This window comes from Xiphias gladius, chromosome 23 (assembly GCF_016859285.1).
Source record: "Xiphias gladius isolate SHS-SW01 ecotype Sanya breed wild chromosome 23, ASM1685928v1, whole genome shotgun sequence".
NCBI classification, from domain to species: Eukaryota; Metazoa; Chordata; class Actinopteri; order Istiophoriformes; family Xiphiidae; genus Xiphias; species Xiphias gladius.
This window is the reverse complement of record NC_053422.1, coordinates 21301723-21325013: the sequence shown is the minus strand read 5'-3', so window position 1 is coordinate 21325013 and position 23291 is coordinate 21301723. Positions and strand designations below refer to the sequence as shown.

Below are 23291 nucleotides of genomic sequence, written 5' to 3'. Positions count from 1 at the left end.
TTCTCCACCATGCACCTTCAGTTAAAATCAGTGTTCATTGTAGTTTTGTGACGGCAGGGTTTATTTCCTGAGCCTCCATTACAGTCACTGATTGTGATTCTCAGATGTTGCAGGCAGCGATGGTGCATGTGGTGAGATGTGACAATCCCGCTCATGTGCTCAGGACCCCCACTGTGCGGGGAATGTAGTATGTACAGATGTTATGATACACACTTGCTGAGGCATCCTGCAGTGTGGAACAATGTTGTCTTTATTAAAGCCAAGCATTGCTTCTCTCATAACAAATGCAGGCGCTCTGTTTGTGATCCTGAGATGGGAAGCGTCTCAGGCTTGCATGGCGGAGGTTGCCGTCTCTGCTACACTAGTAGCTTAATGGCTGTGTTTTATTGAGATAAAAAACTGTGGAAGTTAAGTATTTTATTATAAAAGGCTTTTAAACATGAACCCAGCTACTTTTACAGCACTGTCTATCTTTTTTTTTTTTACTCCATCCAGGGAGTGCAGCTGGGAATTATGAATCTCGTGCACAGGAAATGACTCCAGGCACCCTCAAGTTTCCTTTTGTCTCCCCATACAGACTTTATTCCATCTCTGGGTAACTGTAAGTGTCAATATCCACAATGCAAACACACCTCCTACATCCATGTAGTCATTGATTTGAAGAAACATCTGGAACTGACATTTCATTATCTCTCCTATACTAAAATCATTTCATTGGCTCCCAGGGCAATACAGAATCAACTTCAAAGTTCTAATAATAATCTGTAAAGCCCATAATAGTTTGGCTCCCCAGTGCATTTCTGACACACTCGCAGACTTCAGTCCAATTAGACCTTTCAGGTCAATATGCAATGGTCTTCCAACTGTACCTATAAAATCCAGATCTGGTGAGGAGGCATTTAATTTGTCCTTGCTCTCTAGAATTGCCTAATGACCTGAGATCTGTCAAAATTACAAGTTTCTTTTCTGCGTTTTTAAGCTTATGATCAGTTGCTCTGTATGTGTGTGTGGGTCTGTGTTTTTAGTTTTTTTCTGTGGGCTGGGTGCGGGGGTTTCTTATGTGTTTTTGTGGGTGGTTTTTCTTCATAAATCTCCATTTTTTCCCTTCCTTTGTTATTGTGGCTGTATTTTTTCTTGTATTTTATTTATTATATTCTTTTATACATGTCACATGTTGTTGCTGTTATGTAAAACCCATTATAATGAAATGTGCCATTCAAATAAAAGTGCCTTGCCTTGCCCAATCTGGGTTTTGAGGACTACCCCGATAATCGTACAAAGCTGTCATAACCATACTGTCACTGACAGTTTACTGAAAGAGATCATTTTATATAGCATTGACAGTAAAAAAACTTGCCGCATTTTATTTCTGCTTGTTCCAGTTTGGCGTAGATAATACAACAGTTGCTGTATGCTATTTCTGAGCAAGTTTGTGGGTTTGTAGATTTCATCCAAGCCCAGTTTGAAAACCAAAGCAGTATGAAATAAAATGGTAAACTAATTAGCCATGTATCCTTGGGGACCCCCAAATATGTTTAGACAGTGGGTAGTCAGTAGCCCTATTCTCCTCATGATGACACCCCAAACTCCATCTTTGCTCCATGTGTTTCACTGTTACAGGCGAACCACCATCTGTGAAGTCGTACTTACCCATGGAGCAGTCGGGTCCCATCCAGTTGGGGTCACAGCTGCACAGCCCAGTGTCTGGTATGAAGGCCCCGTGGCCATGGCACTGGTCTGGGCACTGGGCCCTGGGCAACTCGCAGTGGAGCCCTCCCCAGCCTGGCTTACAGTGGCACTCCCCATTCACACAGATGCCATTGTTGGAACATGTTGGATCCAGGCAATCCACTGCATTAAACCAGAAATGCACCAATGTGCAATCCCCCCCCCCAAAAAAAAAAACAAACAAACAAAAAAACACCACAGAGAAAAACAAAATGAACAAAGACTAACACAACAGCTGATGTTAGAAGCAAATTAAATATTATGAGTTTTTTTTTATAATGAAAGATGTGACAGAGGACATATTTTCATTCTTTGTGTACATGAAAAGATAATGAAATAAAAGAAAATATTACCAGACATATTACTAAGGCAATTAAAGCACACAATAATGAATAGCTGAGTCTATAATTGGGGCATAGCAGCAAATGTGTTCCACTCTGAAAGAGGAGCGAGCCTCACTGACACATTATTCAGCGTGAGCATTTGCCTGTGTATATGAGTATGTGTATATGAGTATGTGTATGTGTGTGTATGTGCTAATACACGGGGGAGAATCTGACACTGTCAGGCTGCCAGGTTGACAGGCAGCTCTGAGTCCGAGCAGTGAGTGAAAACCAATTTGACAAATTACCTCCTCCTGGCAAAGCGCCTACCCACCCGTCATCTAGCCTCTTCTCCCTTTCTCTCTCTCTCTCTCTTTCGCCTCGTCCTCTTTGTCTGACACCTCTCTCACCCCCTCCTGCCCCCCCCCCCACACACACACACATCCTCAGGCATGATTGACCCCACCGCACCTTTTGGACACACACGTTCATAAAAGCATGCGCTCGCACATAACCTCGGCCCCCCATTTCTGTTTGCCTGGCAGAAACGGCAGATCAGAGCTATTGATTTTCATGTCGCTGGCACTCCAGGTAAATTGTTTGAGGGACTCTGCTGTGATGAATATCAGATTTGAGACCAGAGGACAAGGGGAAAAAAATTGGATGACAGGGAGATGGAGGGAAAAACCATGAGGAGCAGGAGAGAAAATGCTGACCTTGTTCTCTGGCCCTGTGTCTTGACATCTTTCTATCACTCCACTCCTTTCTTCCTTTTCTGTTTCTTAATCCTTGGCATGCTGCACGACTCTTTTTTCTCTCTTTTTCCATACATATTCACCTCTCACTGCTGCCCAGACTCCCCCCTATCTCTTATCCCTCTCTCTCTTTCTCTCTTGCTTTCAATCTTTCTGACGACCAAGAATGTGGCGTGCTGATCCTTCTTAACAAGGATCAATAGAAGCGATTTCATCCCTTAATAAAATCTCTGATGTGTTTGGCTCCGGCATCATGCTTTATCTTTATATATGGAAGAAACGGCAGACACTCACTCAGGATAAGATTATGCTATGATGAGCTGTCTAACTGGGGTTAGAAGGGAGTGTCCGTGTATGTTTGTGAATGTGTGATATGTGGTCATTGTACTGAAAACATTAATCTTTCTTTCAAAATAATCACTCGTACATGCTGAAACCCACATTTGCAGGTAGAAGAAAACAGATGCACATTAAACCATCATACATCCTTGGGGACCACTACACCATTAACTCATCTGCTCTCACCCTCTGCACAGTTTTGCCCTTTGTAGCCGATGGAGCACACGCAGTTGCCGTCAGTGCAGGTGCCGTGGCCGCTGCAAAGAGGGTCGATGCACTGCGTGACGGGGACATCGCACTCGGGCCCCTTCCAGCCACTGTAACACACGCAGGAGCCCTTGTCGTATTGGCCATTGCCGCTGCACAGCACTGGGCACGCCGCTGGAGGAAGGGAGAAAGGGGGTAAGGGGGAGAGATCAAACCCTTTGCTTGAAAAACGAAAAATGATTAGCAGGCTTTTTAGAGACTCTCAAAGCAGGGAAAAGCCATGCTGCCCACCTACACCCACCGAAACTTCGCCATGCAGGAGGGTGAATAGAGTGGTTAAGGGGCTGGAGAGTGGCGATGACATGAAGAGTAATTACAGGCAGAGATAACTAAACTATTCATCAAAGCTCTCTATCCCAGGTGAGCACAGTGCCAAGGAGGCGTCAGCTTGGGGAGCCGCCATTCATCATCAGTCATCTTGTCTCAGCTGCACCTAAGGCCACATGCCATCCTACTGCTCTTAAACCGCTCTACTTTCTGTATGGAGCGGAAATGTACCTGCTCGGCTTATCAGATGGCGGAAACAACAGAATTTTCCAAACACATTTGTAAGCACCTAATACCTTTGGAGCAGTCCATGCCGTGGAATCCGGGGAAGCAGTGGCACACGCCAGAATTACACTCTCCGTTGCCATGGCAATTGCGCGGGCACTCTTGCACTGAATCTGTTAAGAAGACAAAGTGAGACAGAGAGAGAGAGAGAGAGAGAGAGAGAGAGAGAAAGAGGGGAGAGGAGGGGTGAGAGAGTCTGATGGCAAGCATCAAAGCGTTCGATTATATCATCGGCACCATTCATTCTTTAAGAACTACAAATCAAGTCAAGGCACTGAATCTCAAAGTCACACAGACATCAAAAGCAAATGCCCTCCTCCAAGAGTCCATGCATTCCTTTTCAGTGCATTTTTCATAGTGTGGGGAGAGCGCATTTTGAATCGGCCATTCCTCGAGACGGTATCATTGCCCATCCAACAAACCTCCGAACACTGTATCAGAAAATGAGAGTATTTCCCTGCTTTTCACCAACATCCTCGAGCCCTTCTGCTCCTCTTCTCTACATTCTGGCATTCTTGATTTGGTTGTTTACTCCTGACTCTGCTCCCACCAACGTCATCAATACTTCATCCAGGTGTGGTTGTTTCGTGCAAGTAGACAGATATTAGCTGGAGTGTGTTTTTCTGCTTGTATGACTTTAGTACTCTATCCACCTTCTAGTGCCTCTTAACCCACTTATAAAACGAGAACAGTTTGGTGGGGAGAAAACAGGGGCGTGGCTAAATGTTAGGAGGCATTTTGGGCTTTTATCCATCACTTCCTCCTTCCCTCATGCTTTCACCAGCTTCCATTTCTCTTCAAATCTTTACTCAGCCTATCCACATTGCCTCCCTCTCTAACAATCCCTCCCTCTTCCTCTGTCCTCAACCATTTCCCCCCAAATTCTCAGCCCCTTGTCTCCCTCCTACCTAAATGCCACACTCCCTTTCACTCCCCTCTTCAGCGCCTCCTCCTCCCATGCTTTACCTCACTTCACTCCATTCTGGCTATGCCCCCACCATTATGTCTTTCCTCCAGCTCCCCCTCTCACTACTCACTCTAATTCTGCCCTTGTAGCCTCTGCCTCTCCTCTCCACCACTCCTACTGCTGAAAGCTCTACCGCCAGATACTGACAGTGAAGGATTCTTTCAATCTACTTGACTCTTTCTATCCACCCCCCTTGTTCTAACACTTGTGCTTCCAACACAATTGAAATGATTTGGGGTGCCCTACCAGGTCCTAAAAACATCCAATTTACAGGGTTGCTGCAGTGTTTTATTTGGATATATTCCTGTTTTCGATCTGGTGCAGTGACTGATTTTTCCTCCTGACACATGCGTATACACCATGGAAATGATTCTAAACTCTCTGATACAATAAGCTGTGTTTTGTTTTCGAATGTACACCATCCATTTGTCTTACCAAATTTTAGCAAATTTTTTTTTAACTCACTAAGCGGTTAGTCCTCCTTACTTAACAGTGTTGCTTTAGTTGTGTTGCTAGCGGCAACATTGTGCACATGCTGCTGGTTAGTTTTTGCATCCTGTGAACGTGTAAAGTCTTTGTCAAGTCAGGGGAAAAATCTTTGACGTAAATAATATGTTCCTCTTAAAAGGGAACTCCACCGAATTTGTGCATTAAAGTCTGTTTACAGGTATCCTTGTGGGATACTTTGGCATATGTGAATATATAGTTGCACTGTGGGTGCATGGAATTGATTTTGATCCTTCTTTTACACTGTCCATTTTGTTTCCTACAGTGTTATCGGAGTGCAATGCTAAATCAGTGCAGTACTCTTAAATCAGTGCCACTGGTGGCGAATAGTGTGGTCTCCCTAAACTTTCCATCTTCTGAACGCAGGTGCTTAATCCCATTTTACCCCCCAAACTGCCTTTCCCTCTCTTCACCCACACCTACAGCTTCTGACCCCATCTCACCCATGATGTTTGTGCTGAAGGAAACTGTCTCTCTCTCCCGACCGTCGTTGTAGAAGGCCAGGTGCCAGGCACCGGCGTCCAGGTACTGGACAAACACTGCCTCATTGAGGACCACAGTCTGGATGCTCCTCCTCTCCCGCGGAGACTCCACCACGCTCCACTTCTCCTTCCCATCCAGGCGCTCCATATAGTCATACTGTAGGAGAAAGAGTGAGAGAAAGTTGAATGGAATTGAGAATGTGAGTATGAAATCCGTGATTCATCTATGAATTGCTGCGGTGGCACTTTCTTAGACTGTGAAAAATGACCCATAGTGGTATATGCAAGATTGGGAAGGAGGTAAGCGTGGCTGGAAATTGCCAGGGAGGCATGAAGAAAGCAACAGAGAGATCCTTGAATGCTGTCATTCTCTCTGAAAACATTGCTAGTGTTTTCACTGTAGCACTGTAGCCTGAGCTTTACCAGCTCAGGTCAGGCAGTGAAACAGTTATCTGGAAGCAATTATCCTATTCTGCAAATCAAATCTGCTGTTAATTGAGTAGTTTCTAATTAATAAGAGGCAGTAAAAGTTACATTACTGTGAAATTTAATTAAGTGTAAATCTGAGCCCAAATTAGTTTTTTCAAACAACTATTACTGTATAATGAATCACAAATGAATTTTAAGACATCCCATGACACAAGCACATTTTTAAAAAATGTGTTCTTCATCTTAGCTGATCAATAGGAAGATAAAGGGCTACTAATGAATAAAACAATAATTCTGTGATTAGCCCATTCCCCCGAAGGTTTAGAATCCAGACTTTGCTTGCACTTGCCAGATTTTACCTGTGCGTGTGATGGGGGCAGGCCCTTGCGAATGTAGACTCCAAACAGGGCGTCCTTGCCCAGGGAGATGTTGAACTTGAGGAACTGGGGTTGGCTGAGGTGGAGCAGAGACCTCCAAAACACCCCTGAAGGGACTTCTTGGGTCACCCGCCTCCCAACCTCAATGTTGCCTGTGTCTATACTGCTGTTTCGGCCCGCCCACGGACCTGGAGCAAGGGGAAAAGAAACTGCATAATCTGTGATTATAGGCATCGATTGTCAGAGTCAATAGTTAATCATCACAGTTTACTGGAAATAATCTACTACAAAAATTCATGGTCATTGAATAGTAGAGGATGAGTACCATTAACTCTGCAAACTGTGCGCACACAGTTGTGTGAGTGTTGTTACATGTGATGGTGGGATGCAAAATGATGCCTTGCTATCAAAGCCTTCAGGACTGGGGACTCTGTTGCCTGAGCTAAAATGAGAGAGTTGATAGAACTGCAGGGCAGAGCTTTCCAAGCAGACGTGGAGACGGGCAATGCAACACGGCGTCCTGCAATCAGGTCAGCCATATAACAGCAGAGCTCGTGTGCGTGTGTTGTGTGTGCAGAATAGCAAAGAAATAAAAGTAACAATGAGAAGAACAACGGCAGCGTCTGGCCTAGATGCCTGGGGAACATGACAACAGTCCTCTCATCAATACGGGATACAGATACGAGGCAGCCGTCCACATGTACCTATAGTACATGCTGTGTGTATTACAGAGCGATATCGAACGAGTGAAAGAAGAATAGATAGAAAACCTTAAAAGAGAGAAGGGAGGTGGGGGTTATGCAGTTGCTGTTTTACCTTGCTGCTGACTGAGATGATAAACCTAGCTTGACACACCTCAGCCGAGCGGTTAAACAGCACATGCTGATGTAACAGCTAGTACTGTGTCATGTATTATGGAAATATTTTTGTTGGTGTGAGTGTGTTTGGGTGCAAAAAAATCTGTTGGACTGTTTTAGTATGTTACACAGCAGAAACAGCATTTAAAGGCCTTAAAAAATAAGGCTGGCATGATTATTGTTTTTCTTGCTTTCAACAAATCCAACAATGTGTTAGTCTGTCATCCAATACTTTCTCACTCTCTTCTCTGTGGCACTGAGCCTCAAACCAGTTTGTTCCCACTGAAGACATACATCTGTAAAACTTGATCAAAATACAGTATGTAGATTTATTTTAGGAATAGATAGTGCATCTGTTAGGGACTATTTTCATCTGCGGATTAATACACATTCATGTGTTTTTAAACATTTAAACAACGAAGCTCTGTGGCACTAAGCGATAACCTACATCACGCTTTTGCCACACAGACGATTTTTAATGACGCTAATGTGGGGGTGTGTGTGCTGTAGTTCATACCTCTGCCTCCAGAGGGCAGCGTGGCCACATCACTGTTGACAGGCAAGCCAGCTCCCAGTCCGTTGTTTAACACGGGGCCATCGGATGGCTTCAGCTGCCATGTCAAACCCAGCAAGTTGATCGCTGCACCCAAAGGGATGGAGAGAAAGAGAGGGAAGGGGAGGAAGGAGAGGGAGGGAGAAAGAGTGAGAGAAGACATACAGTATGACTTGAATGGTGGCTTGACTATAGATCTGGGATTTAAAAAAAAAAAAAAGAAGCCACACTTGAAAGCTCATCAAGCCGAAGAATTACAAGAGGCTAACCCTCTACACCTGACCTGTCATTTATACGGCAACTAGTGCAGCTTTTATAGAACCTTGCTTTTACACTTGTCTTATCAATCAAACACGCTGTTAACAAAGTGGCAGGTAACCTACAGCAAAAAAGGAGACAAGTATTAAAAAACAGGCAATTAAAAACCATAAAGAAAAAAATCTTTCTTTACCTCAACCTCTCACAATCTGCTTTCAACCTGACAACATCTCCTCCTTTTATTTGGAAGCTTTTACACCCTCTTGCAGAGAACAAGGGACAGATTGCTCTCAGAAGAGATCGCTCTCTGACTTTCCCTTCTCTTCTTTTTGTCCTCTGTTGTGTTATTGTGTGCTGGTGGTATAAGATTGCTCGACTGTGTACTCGCTTCACTTTGTCAGCTCTTTACTCTCACCGCGTCTCTTCCCTCCTTAGCCCTGCTGCCAAACGCGACCCCCCCCCAAAAAAACAGAACAAACAGAACAAAAAAACTGAACAGTCCGTTCCCTTAGAGTACACAGTTTTTGTTTGCAGTTTTGTAAATGATGTTTTAATCTCTTCTGAACATTCTACTGAGTAGAAAAACTGGAGATGCATTGTTTGTTCACTTCTAAATTTTTTAAAAAATGTTGTAGAAAAGGCATAATGCACCTGCAGTGTTGGATGCATACATGAATATAGTGATGTGAGCTTCGAGAATACACATGCATTATGTAGGTGTTATTGCATGCCTCTCATCGTTGGCCTTATCTCCACCACATGAGCCTATAACACCTGCATCTGGAGCCGGGGAATCAATTTCCCTCTCGTCAAATTCTATCTCCACTTGCCCAGGGATTGCGCACACAAGGGATGAGTGTAAAAGTTGCAGAAGAAGGAATGCAGCTTTAGGATTCGCTGCCCGGGCAGACTCATTCTCACCCATCTCTCTCCCACTCCCTCTGTTTCTTTGTTTCCTCCTTTTTATGCCCCCCCCCACAGACACAGACGCACGCACACGCACGCACACACACACACACACACACACACACACACACACACACACACACACACACACACACACAGCTGGTCAAAGGAAAGCGCTGACACCTCGGCTGCTGCCCGGCCTCCGCTGTCAGCTCTTTTTTATTTTACAGTGGGGGAGTTGGGTGGGGGGCAGAGTGAGAGAGAGAGAGAGACTAGAGTGTCCTCCCCCCCCTGTCTGTTTCCTCTTATATCCACCTCTAGCCTTCTCCTCTCTCATCGCGCTGACCTTCATTCCTCTCCATCTTTTCCCTTTAATTCCCCTTCTTTTCTTCCTCCTTTTCTTCTTATCTTTAACTGTCCTTCCTTGTAGATAACGCAGACATGCATCCGCGCACACATGCAGGCGCACGCACACGCAAAGATGGTATCAAGGTGAGCAGTCGATAGAAAGATTACCTATTGAAACAGGTGGAGACAGTAAGCAATCAAGAATCTATTGTGACGGTGCTCTCAATCTAGGTCATCCCCAGGAACACATCAGACAGCCCCATAGTTAGCTTGTTGTGTATATCTGTTCATTGTGTGGGTGTGTGTGCTTGTGTGTGTGTGGGGTCAGTGCGCGTGTGTAGTTTTCCCAAATGAGTTTTTTTTTGTTTCCTCCTATGTTTTTTTTATCTTCTTGTCTGTAGGCAGTTGTGAAAAGTTGACCAATAGATGGCACTCTTACTCCTTGGCGACAGGAGCACAAAAGCCAGTGCTTTGTCAACAGGTTTCTTTGCAGCAAAGTCACAAGTACCATCCCTCATTTTAACAACACTTCGAACTTTGTTAGAGTGTAATTTTAGCCAAAATGTAACTGCTGAAATTGATGTATTTAGCTTTGTGTTGCCATAATTTTAAGCATTTTCTTTTCAGATCATAATTGCCATAATTACTGTTTTCAAGCTGCACTGGAAGGTTTACTAAATGCCATGCCAATAAAGCCTATTTGAATTGAATTCGACTGACAGAAAAGGGGAGAACAGGAGAGATAGTCCGTCTTGGGCTGTGTTTTCCTTTTTAATCTGTCTTCTCACTCGTTCATTTTAACATACACACAAACACGCAAAAATAAGCATGTACTCAGACACAGAAAGATCACAGAGAAGCAGGTTTAACAAGCAAACGAGTTGGATTAAAAATAGATCAGTTGCTTCATGAGGTTTTTATGTAATCTCGATGCATAATTCAGACAGGCAAAGTGCTTGCCGGTATCATCTGCAAAAGACAGCATCTGAAACAGCAGTGGTACACGTGATCCTGGGACAAAAAAAAAGGGAGGGAAGCATGGACTGATGGACAGAGGGACAAAGGAGATGAAAAGGAAGAGGTGGTGGCCAGGCCCCGAGAGTGAGTTGTGGCCAGGAGCTCTTGGAGAAATCGGGCTGAACCTCGGCAGAGGAGAGGAGAGGAACAGAGAGAATACTGGAGCACAGTGAGAACTGAGAGAATATTAAAGAACATATAAAATCCCTGAAGGATACAAAAAAAAGAGAGCAGGAAAACAGGCTACAGATGATGTTGCAGAGAAGAGAGGAAGAGATGAATAAGGGAACCCATAGATGAAATGAGGAAGGGAGGAAGATAGCAAGTGGGGAGGAAAGAATTAAGGGATGAGTGGCCCTGTATTCATTGACTGGTTGGGTAAGAAAAGATGCTCGTGATTCATACTCTGACAGTAATTGTGTTTTGAGAAATATTTACACATCTCACAGTTAAAGGGTGGTTTTCTGCATGAGGGGAAAAAGAGAGAGGCGGAGATGGATAAAGGTGAGTTTGTGGCAGACTGTGCACTGAGTGTCCCCTCAATGGAAAATATTGTATCATCATCATTCTGTTCTCTGGAACATGTACCAACTTTTCAGATCCCCCTCTTTCCTCCTCTCTGTTCCTGTCTCTCACCCTCTTCTTTCTCAACTCAACCTTATCATTGCCTATTTAAATGGCAGCATCTCCCACTGAACCAATTGAAGTGCTCCTAATTGCACCAGAGGCAGAGAACGGCCTTGTTCATGTTTTGGTATGTAATCTCTTGCAGTGCAACTAAAACAACACAAAAAGCACAATTGTATGCGCACGCGCACACACACACACACACACACACACACACACACACACACACACACGCACACACACACACACACACACACACACACACACACACACAGGCCACATAGGCAATACACATTTCTTTGCCGTCTCCCTTGGCCATCCTGGTAAATGCATATTAACTGTTCTAATTCACCACTAAATTAACAACTCTGACCTCAATTAGGGCGGTAATTGTTGCTGAGACCAGCCCCCCATTCTTGGCTTGGCTGCTAATTGGTTTAGGAAGCGTTTTCCCAACCCCCCCCTCGCCAAGGCCCCTATTTAGAAGGCCAACGCACATTTTGTTGTTCAAAACAAACGTGAACAAAAAGCAGCCACCTGAGAAAACTGCACCTTCACTGTTTCCTCCTGTATCACTCGCACCTTTCTCTCTATCTCCGCAGCACAGGGGTGCAGTGCTAATATTGGAGAGACTGAGGAAAGAACAGTGTGCTGCCTCGGGTTCTCAATATTCAGGCCATTTGGGATATTTCTTAGAATTTACCACACAATATCCACTTATGTAGTCTATAAATAAAGCAGCCTTCTCTCTCAGCTAAGTGTTGAAGGCGCTGCTTGCTGAGATCATTTAGAGTCTCAGACAGAGGGACGGGGGCGGCGGTTGGCTTCTGCCCTTGGGGGTCATATAGTCTGAGAGACACAATTTGTCTGCCTCTGAGTGTGTGCGTGTATCTGTGTATGCATGCTTAAAACTGCATGGTATTAACAACAAGCACGCATGCACGCTGGCGCACACATCGCAACCCCCGACGGGACCTCCACACTCAGCTGATGCAACTGAACTGTAATTGACTGCAACACAAAAGGTTATGCGAGTTGCTCGCAGCTTCTACCTGCAAAACAGAGTCTAGCGGAGAGAAGCGGCAACTCACTCAATCACACAGCTGAAATGGCTTTCTTATTGGCACTGAAATATTGAGAGGGCCCGACGCAGATACAGCCACGTGCATGTGTGCATGCATGCATGTGCGTGTATGATGGGCTGATTGAAAGGAGATGTGAATCTGAGTGATGTCCTCCTTTCTGAATCCTCATTTCCTCTTCATATATCGCTACCCTGACCCCCCCCCCGCCCCTCTCCATCCCATCCCACTCTGCCTCGTCTCATCCCTTCCTACCTCGGTCCTTTCCCTCTCATCGATCTGTATTAGAAACAGGATATGAGGAACTATGCTATCTTATCACAGATCAGAGACCAAGAGAGAATGAGTGAGGAAGAAAGATGGAGAAAGAGTACATTCTGGAGGCCAGGAGAGAGAGAAACTGAAAGAAAATGAGAGACAGAGCGAGGAGAAGACAGGACAGCGCTTTCCTTCGCTTTACCTTCATCCATCTCCTGTTTTGAACACAGGACTAGTGAAGCACCATGGGCCTAATTGGACTAACGATTGCCCCCAGATAAGACCCACACTAGTAAATAAATGACTGGGGAAATAAATGAATGGAATGAGCCCATGCAAGCTAATGCAGGCAATATGACCCAAGCTCAGCAATGACGTCAGTGAGGCTGCAAAATCTGGCACACATGCACACATCAAGGCATGGAATATTTCCACTAAAGCACATCAACAAACTCCAGCTATACTAACAGAAAGTCAAAGGAAGAAGATTCATGTTACCACCACATTCTGGCTGAACAAGTGTTTCCCCTGCCTTGTATTATCTGACAAGCGCATCTGACCCATTTATCCCTGTGATGCAGATGGTATAGCACCTTGTGCCTGGTCCCGGCCATGCCCTGCCCTTTTCCTGGACTGGCAGCGTGTGGTAAGATCCCAACCTTTATCAGTACGACAGGCCCTGCTGCTACGGACACACGCTCCACGTCTGATCCTTATGCCCAGGTTCCTGCATTCACCATATGCCCGGCCGTGCCTTCACCTCCGCACACATGCACACACATACACGCCAAAAGTATATGGACATACACACACACACACAGACACACACACACACACACACAGACACACACACACACACACACACACACACACACACACACACACACACACACACACACACACACACACACACACACACACACTGGCATGAGCGACGCATCCTGACCTCTAGCTGTTCCACCTTGGATCAGCAGAAGGGAGGCCACATGCAGAGTGAGAGGGGACTTTGGGGTCAAGGTGTTGGCTTTGGAAAGCAGCCACTTTGTGATACCTGCAGGTCTGACACAAGTCGACCAGACAGGCCACATACTCAAGGGCTCACTAGTTTTGTTTTTTATACTTAAAAAGTCTGTGATTTTGTTAACTTTTAAAATGGGGGAGAAAATATGATAAAAGAATCTTATATTAAAAATGAAAAAAACCTTTGGCGTATAATCAGCAGCTCATTTGCATTTTTTCTCCATTATCTATTGCCACAAGCATGTACTAAGGCAGTGGTTCCCAAACGGGGGGTCGGAGCAGGTAAATCTGGGTGGTCCAGAAATTATTAATAAGATAGGAAAGAAGATACACAATCATATTTCCGCTTCAAAATCCCATTACTTCTGATTTTTGTGTAAATTTTGCCTTTTCAATTTGACATAAAGAATAGTGTCATCTCTTCAGGTATCTAAAAACTATTGCAATGAAAAAATCCAAGAAAAGTATTTCACTCTTTGGTTGAACTGCTTGCAGCCAATGGACACGTAACAGGGCTCCATGTTGACAATGGTTTACTTTAAAGGGCCAAAAATGAGAAAATCCTTAAAAAAAAACAATGAATGGCAACTAATATGACATGTACTCAGAAACTCATTTGCATTTTCCCCCTCTATTTCTCTCCATTTTCTATTTCTGGAGAGTGTAATAAGATGGCGGTTCACAAACTCAGGGTCAGGAATCCCTAAGGGGGTTGCAAGATATACATATACTGTTTTACTGTATAAAGATAAGATAAGATAAGATAAGATAAGATAAGATAAGATAAGATAAGATAAGATAAGATAAGGTAGAAAACCAGAATATATAAATATATCTCTAAACTTTGCTTTAGACTTTCCTTTTTCCATGAGAACTAATGAATAGTTTCCCTCATCATTTATCTAAAAACTATGAAAATTAAACAATCCTATAATGGAACATCACTGTGGTTGAGCTGCTTGCAAATGCTTGCAGACACATAACCTGTGGCAACTTGTGTGAGTAGACATTACTTTGCTTCACAGGGTCAAAAGCAAAAAATGTTGGAAACCACTGTACAAAGCTGTCAATGTCACAAGAAGACTTTGTTTACAGTAAACTCTAAAAAAAAAAGTTTTTTATCAATATAATATAGTGGTTGGTTCAGGTGTTTGAGATTCAGCTATCATACAGCCTGTGGCTTTACTATAAAGATGTGTTTTCTCACACTGTAGATTTAATGCCTGACAAAGTTCCATTACTGAAACTTGTGTACAGGGATTCACCCTTTTCTTTCTTTGATTTTGGTGCGTGCATTAGAGTAGACTCAAATTAGAAAAAAATCTGGTTTAAAAGGGAGTAGAAATATGTAAAAGCCAAAAAAAAATGACCTGTACACATATTTTAGGGACAGGTGTCCTAAAAGGCCACCATTTTTATTTTTGCCAACTTTTAAATGATTACTTTAGCAGTGCAGCATCTCCCTGAATCCTGATAAAATGACAAAAATATTCCAGATTTTAAGAAAATGCAAGCCACTTTGATTAGAATATTACCTAGAATATTTAAGCTATATATTTTTTCGCAGTAAAAATCATTAACGTGTGATTATGTTAAAGAACAGTGATATGGATGCACTCAAGTGAGACACTTATAACCGGGAAGAATAGGCAGTAAGCGATTGTGATCAGTCTGGAACAGTGAGACAGCAATGATGGATGGAAAGTGGTCGGCTTAGAGGCATGAAGGTCACAGTCGATGACAGTGTGTGTGGGTCTGTTTAATCAACAGAACAAGGAGCTGAGGGTAAAAATACTAAAAATACACTGTGTATGTATACGTGCGTGTGTGTGAGTGTGTGTGTGTGTGTGTGTGTGTGAGCCCTCATTCATCAGTGGTGACATACTATGTGGAGTATGCCACTGTGCACGACAAATTCAGCCATCACACATGCGCACACATTCACACAAAACACCCCTGCAAAGGTGACACAAGCACCCGCTAGCAAGTTTACCCACTGCAGTGAAGGGCACGCCTGTATCTGTGTGTGTGTGTGTGACTGTGCACGTATGAGTTTTTTGTGTGAAATCTGTCCACCTGGACACGAGTAGTCTGACACGTCCTCGATCTCTCCTCTATGTATCCCCTCGTTTCTAACCATGCATCTCTTTTTCTGTTTTCTCTTTTGCCGTACTGTCCTCTGAAGCTTACATCCTTCTTCTCTTTTTATTCTTTCTAAATTCTTTTGTCATTATCACCCTGTTCTTGTCATCCACAGTCTCTGCCTGTCCTCTCCTCTCTCTGTCACAGTCCCTCTGTTCTCTGCTCACTGTGATCAATTAGGAGACATTAGTCCCACAGATATTCCAGATGACAGAATCTCAGGAGGCCACACTCTCCTTCATCTATCCTCTTTCTGCCTCCCCTCAGTTTCCCGTCTCCACACCTGGCTGTCTCGACACTCCTTCTCCTCCTCCCTACCATCTCCCCTTCTTTGTCTCAGCTGAGCAAACAGCAAACCTCGCCCCCCCCCCCCAATCTCACGCTCTCACCTTTTATGCCACCGACAGTGACATATCTACCTCAGCTTTCCTTTCCTCCGTCTGTCCAGTCATCTATCCTCCTTTTCCTCTCCCCTGTACGTTCTGGCTACATGCTGACAGTGATGCATCTCCCTTTTTCCCCTCTGCCCTCTCTGCTCCAACTCTATTCCATCCCTTTCTTTTTTCCTCTCCCTTTACCTTCCTCTTTCTTGCTCTCTCCGGGTTGCCGTTCAAAATGACGGACCTGTCTTCCCTCCTGTATGCCAACTGTTCACCTGTATCCTAGCAACCACCTCTCCTTTGGCTCTGGTGCTCCATGCGGAGCAAGCAAACAAGACGCCTGGGGAATGAAGAACAAGCACTCGCGTTTATTCTCCTCCCTCCATCCATTCAGTCATTCCTTTACACGTAAAGAGGAGGCCATACTCCGCTGCAGTTGGGAGCTAAACGCTTACCCAAAAAATGCTGTCATTCCTCACATACAAATAAACTCTCTAACTCATACAAACACAGGTATAGGTACAGAAATGCACAGGCACAGAGCAGGTCTTTTTCCCCCATTTTGTGCATCTATGTGTGTGTGTTTATCTCATTCTCGTGGCTCCGTTCTAACAGCAGGACATAGTGAATATTGCTTCAAAGCGACATTGTCTACCTTGCTCCTGAGGCATGCTGAGTGCTGCCTTTCTAAAAGGTTCTCAGCGTGCGTGCATACGTATGTGTGTGTTTCTGGAGGGTCGCAGAGCAGTTTCTGAAGCTATGCTGATGGCCTTGAAAAATAAGAAAGAAAAAAAAAATCATTTTAAGGCCGGCACACCGTCAATCCCACACAATCAGACACGGACATTGTACTCACACACACATCTTATAGGTTGTTCTAAGGGAAGACTTACTCACGCACATACATGACGCACACTCGCGCACAAAAAGAAAAGTGCTGTTCAGACACATGTGTCCTGTTGTAATTTATGAGTGGGCTCCTGGGCAGACGCCTCAGGGGGGTCCTCTTCACGCTGCATGGCTCTGGGTGCTCTGCACAAACCCCTAGTGAGTGCCGGGCTCTCTCACACACACACACACACATAACACACACACACGAGGTACTTCAAAATCCCCCTTATGAGCAGTGAACTCTTCCGACTGAAACTCGCTGCACGATTAACGCTACAAAAAGCTAGGTAAACACAAGGGTTTCAGGCTTGGCAGCACTGCTACAGCTCTGTTCTGCACAGACAAAAAAAAAAACACCAGAGCAAAACATTTCCTCACAGCAGATGAAAAGGGGCCCTACAGTTAGCAAATGTAATAAAAACAATAAAGCAGCATTTCAACCTTGTTCAGCTTACCGAATTATAGCCAGCTGGTATGGCACTGATGTTTGGCATATTATAAAACAGTAAATGTACAGAGAGTGGAGTTTAAAGGAAATACGTATAAGCAACCCATGTTCCTCACTCACTGAATTCCATTAAAAAAAATGCAACATTATACAGTATAGTCCCACTGAATTTGGAGTAGCATGCCTACCAGTCTTTTTCTTGCTATAAATAAAATAATCTCTTACTATGGCAAACAAGCCAATGCTACCAATTATTAGGACAGACAGGCACTATTGTTAACAAGTTACATGTATCCAGCAAGTACCCAGAGGCTGCGCTAACACTGAGGTAGTATTAAAAAAGCGTGGATAAGGCAGCATAAACCGACCAATTTTTCTGCATTTTTTTCTTATATAGATCCTTACTGAACTTTCACCAGTTTAATATTATTAACAATTAAATGTTCTGATGAAAACATGTATTTATGTCACTAAAGCCCCAAGTGAGCTCTATACGGATGATAAAATAAAAAGATGGATAAACTGAGGTTTTGCTTGTTTGTATGCTCTGCTACATCCCTGCCCACACGTATCTTTGAGGAGGCATTGTGAACTTTGCGGTGGTTGTGAGCTTCCTTCGTCTCCCCACTACAGTTTCTTAGCTTCATATATGGCTGTCCAGCGCAGTGTGACCATGTAAAGCTCAGGGGAGGATGGATCTGTCTCTCTGCCCCAGGCAAGGGGCCTCGATCTGCTCTGGAGGGCACACACCACTCTCAAGGGGCACTCTGAGGGGATCCACACACAGATATGGACACATGCACACAGGCACAGACTTGAGTGCGAATACGCAATTTGGACACATCCAGGCGAGCAAGCTGAGGTGCATCAAGCCCACACACACTTAGACACACGCACTATGGATGCATAGATGGATGATGATGTATGTATAAATAAATAAATGTGTATATATATATATATATATATATATATACACATATAAACATATATATATATATATATATATATGAATAATGTAAAATTATATCAATAATGTATGTAGAGGCGATGAGGGGGTTGTTCTTTCCGCTGATGCCACCGTTTCCTAAGATCCCCCATCTGTTGATTTTGGTCTCTGGGGTTAGAGGCCAATCAAGAGCTCAGTGACACATCTGCCCTGTCTCTCTCACACACACACACACACACACACACACACACACACACACACACACACACACACACACACACACACACACACACACACACACACACACACACAAATGCACACAGAGAAAAAAAAGAGACTTATAGTACATATACGTTCTTTCTCTTTCTACCCTCTCACAGACACACAGGTCTGCATTCTCTTGTCCAGCGAGGTCAAGAAAGAATAAAATTAACACCCACACACACACACCCCCACATGCTCTAAGCAATGCTCTCTCTCTCTCCTCCTACAGATCCAACAGTAGACAGCCATCAGAATATCTTCCTGAGGTGATCAGTAAGTACTTTCCTCTGACTGTCTGCCATTCCTTTGAGTTTGACTATTGCTTGTTGGCTTCAGATCAGTGAAAAACATCCTCTTCCCTGCTGGGTCTATTTGGGTTCCTACGTTGACTGATGCCTGCGCACGGAAACGGCCCCAGTATGCTGCGGTTTGTGTATCTTCCTGTCTGTTTGACTTGCTGTTTACTGATGCCTAGTGGAGGCCAGGGCTCCCGCTGAGTCAGATTTTTACCACTGCAGCACAAGGCTACAGTGACAAAGCTCATGCCTCAAGATTCGGCTTTGTGTTTATAGCGGGCCATTGGCTTGACACTTTTTCATTCTGGCGTGGGATGAATACAAATGTGAGCAAAGTTCATGCAATGTGGGTCAGTGCAGAACAAACAGGGTTAACAACCTGTAATAAAAGATATTATGTGTTACTAAACATCTGTTCAATCAAAGGTAATTCTGTTGTGCTTGTATGTGTCTCTATGTGCATCAATTCATCTTTCCAAATCACTTTTCCCACATTTTACTGGCCATGTAAACTGTTTAATTCTTCAGCATAACCCCTCTAATTAAAACATATAAAATGTAATTAATCCTCTCCATGAATAAAACTTGGTGCGTATTCACTTACCGATGAAGTAGGACAATAAGATGGCCAGCAGGGCAGCAGCTGCGATGGCTGTCACTGCGGCACACTTCCAGCTGCAGTACTTGGACGGCTTCTTTAGCTTGAAGGCTGAGCGGGAGAAGGTGTTTCTGGGTAGCAGGCGAGGGGGTGGAGAATACACCGTTCCCGAGGTCAGAGGGTAACCGGGGGAGGAGCTGCTGAAGAGAGGGGTGGTCCCCGACGACGTCTTGAACAAGAAGTGCCTGAAAATGAAAGAAACAAGGGAGACGTCACTCAACAGGTAGAAAAAGATGTTATAATATTACATGATTCTGTCTGAATTAAGCAGAAGAATAGCTCTAGTAGCTCTGCAGGAAGGTAAACATGAAGTAGACACACCTATCTGTGACCCAATAAGTCAGGATGACAGGGTCACATATGTGAAAGCTTCTTTCCAATATCTCTTTCTGATGAACTTTTCCTGCCATATGGGTTTGAACATCCTTGAACTGATTGTGTCTCCAATTCAGCCCCATTCCAGGCCAAGGTCTCTTATTAACTTCCACCTCCTCTACTCTCTTTTTTTTCTTTTTTCTTCCATTCCCTCACTTCGCCTGTGTTCACCCCATTTACGATGCGCCTTGTTTCTGCTCTCAGTGGCTGTGGAGGATCAGTGCCGTTCCGCTTTCCTGTCTTCACTGCCCTGATGGGGTCAGAGCTCAGAGATAGGATAAAAGAGGGATTTGAACCATCATCCTTTTGCTCATATTACCCATTATCCTCTGCTATCGCTGCACCTGCTCACCCAACACGTCTCCTTTGCTACTCTCCCTCCCCTCCTCTTCCTAACTCCCATGATCTCATTTTTCTTTACCCTACTGCCACACCACTCCTTTTCATGTCCAGTTATACTGCAAATATTCCTGTCACTCAACATATCCTTTCTGTAAACATGTTTTCATCCAATTACTCCAATTACTACTTTCAGATTTTTTTTTCTGATCGGACCTTGATGGAATGTTGTTGCCATAGCGAGTGAATGCAACACTGCACTTGATGAAACTTTGCAAGGACACAGTAATAAGAACTTTTGTGACACTTTTGTGACCCCTTTCGCGAGACACACTCACAGCACACACGGGGGAGTGCGTAGCTGCCACTACACAGACTCCAGGTGGTACGACAGAAGAAAGCCCTCAGGTGAGTGTGACAGATCAGAGGAGATGAGGTCATTCTATTACCTCAAAGATGACTGAGGAGAGGGAGTTTTTGTCTGCCTGTCTTTGTGGGACTTGCTTGTTTGTGTGTATGTGAGTGTCTATGTAGGTGTGCATGATCTGGTACTTCTGTCTTTGTGAGTTTCTGACCTTGGGACAGAGGACATTCCTGCAAACAGGGGACCTTTTGTCTGGTCCTCACTTCTTCAAAAGGCAGTCTGAGGAATAGTGCTGTGATGTTCAGCATGTTGAGGTGGTTAAAGGATAATTCTGCTTTATTACAACTTGCCATATTTTCCATAATTTCTCAGTTGTGTTAACATTGCATTCACCAATGAAATTGCTGAGAACTGTGAACACATTAACAGTTGTCAGACAGTAACACAGGTAGTAATCAAGCCGACAGTTTAGCTAGATTTTCTTAACCACTTTATTTGGAGACAAAACTGAAAGTGCGCACACCCATAATGTTGGTAATAAAAGTTGGTCAAAGTTTAAATAGTCTGTTTAAAACAGACAGCTATGGATAACATTTTTTGTGATGTTGCCAATTTCACAGAACCGAGCAAGTAACTTGGTGATGGCAGAAAAGCATACAAATAATGCCCAGGTTACAATTAATCACTAGTATCATTTAATATTAGGGTTTGGGGTTACACTATGAAGAGGTGGGACACTGTTTTGCAAATTCAAAGTAAGTCCTGGCAAATCAAGAGCGTAAGTCTCTAGTCAAGTCCAAATTCTAAACTTTGTGTTCAAAACGAATCATTATGGAATTAGGAACAGCGAAAAAGCTAGGCTAAATTTACTGCTAGCCACCCATCAATAACAGATAGCTCATGCTAGCCATTGCCAATTCATTTTAAAAGACAACATTTAAACTTCCATACCTTGGATACAAAGATTTCGTTACCAGGATAAACAAGCTAGGCTAGGGTCAATTTACTGTATTGTTCTTTGGGATGCCTCAAATATCAAACAATGTTGCAAGTACTGCATGTCTCCAGAAATCTAGGGCTGTCGCCAACCAAAGAAACTCTTGGTCAAATAAAATCTGGCCTAAATGAATTATAAATAAACATGAAAAGCTAATATTTGCAGCAAAACATACTGAAATATGCCAATTCTGATCTGTTCACACTCAAAGCCTCCATAATTAAACATGAAAGTTGATGCAGCATCCTAATGCAGATATATTAGCCTACTGTTTTAGATTACATGCCGTGTTAGTTATTTAGCTGTGATATGCAAACTCCTGTTTGCAAAGTTTTAACAAAATGCAGCCACATCGACGACCTCTTTGACATGCTGTCAATTAGTTTGGAGCCGACTCCGAGTAAACGTTCAGTAAAAGTAAAATAAGTTAGACTTAGTAGTCTTCATTAGGTTGCGCAAGGTAGTCTGTCCCTCCCACCGCCGAAAATAATTGATTAATCCTGAAAGGCTACTGATGTAGCACTTTATGCTTTATAGAAGTAACACTGGCAATTGTACGACCAATGACAATGTGGTCGGACAAGAACATGTCAACCAACCAATCAACCAGTCGACCGGAAGACTAAAGCCCCACAGAAATATGTGACTAATGTGCAAATGCTTGCGCATGTTTCCCTCCGTTTATTGTTGACAACAGCATAGTATTATACGTGAGTGCGTTCAGTCTGAGATATAATAATCTGAGATATCATTTTGTCCATCTGCTGCAATGCTCCTTCTATCTACATGTAGATCAAAAGAATGAAGAGTTAACTTGCTGTACACTTTATTATAGCATCATTTATAATTTTTAGTATTTGGGAGATTAGCAAATCATTCCAAATAAAAAGGCTAAAGTCATACAAAGTCAGGAGTCATTAGTGCAAATGTCAAACTCGACACAAGTCCAAGACATGTGACTCACTTCTGGCAGCATGTCAGATAGAATCCTCAGTCTAGTATAGTAATAAAAACAGGTGTGTGTGCACAAATGTGTGTCAGTGCCCACTCTCTTTTCTTCAGACTAGGCTCTGTGACCCACTGCTGTAGCTGCATCTGAAGAGTGCTATTTAAAATAGTGCTTAAGGGCAGTTTGCTGTATGGTCTCCTGTCCTTTTGATGTCTTTAATAGCTGCTGTTTCATAACAGCATGTCTGTACATGTGTCTGCTTGTCTAAAAACAGTTGCTGAAAACAGGTGATGTGCTCAGAGCATAAAGATTTAGTTTGGGAGCACCGTTCCAGTCTTTATCAATTATTCAGCCAGTCTTTGCTCTGTCTCTCTCTTTCTCTCTCATCATCTAATGCCACTGACTGTCGGATTGGTATCCTTCTGGATTCTTCTCCTTTTTCCTCTTCAACCTCTTCTCTACTCCTTCCTCCCCCTTTACCTGTCAGGTATGCTTGTGACACCATGGAAAACAGGAGAAAGAGAAGAGAAGAAAAAAAACCTCCTCTAGACAGATAGAGGCTGAAAGAGCGCAAGGAGATGGCACGCAAA

At 43.7% G+C, this 23291-nt stretch overlaps 1 protein-coding gene across 2 annotated transcripts in view; it reads right to left on the bottom strand.

The window, feature by feature from the left end:
• The window catches only part of tenm2 (teneurin transmembrane protein 2), a 154793-nt gene that overhangs the window by 25994 nt on the left and 105508 nt on the right, over positions 1–23291 (bottom strand). For both annotated transcript variants that reach the window (XM_040120615.1, XM_040120614.1), the window contains exons 5-11: positions 19624–19862; positions 8101–8223; positions 6709–6914; positions 5882–6077; positions 3976–4077; positions 3332–3526; positions 1651–1851 (exon numbers count right to left, since the gene is read on the bottom strand). In XM_040120615.1, coding sequence (XP_039976549.1) covers positions 1651–1851; positions 3332–3526; positions 3976–4077; positions 5882–6077; positions 6709–6914; positions 8101–8223; positions 19624–19862 — 1262 coding nt within the window. The remainder of the gene's footprint in view (positions 1–1650; positions 1852–3331; positions 3527–3975; positions 4078–5881; positions 6078–6708; positions 6915–8100; positions 8224–19623; positions 19863–23291) is intronic.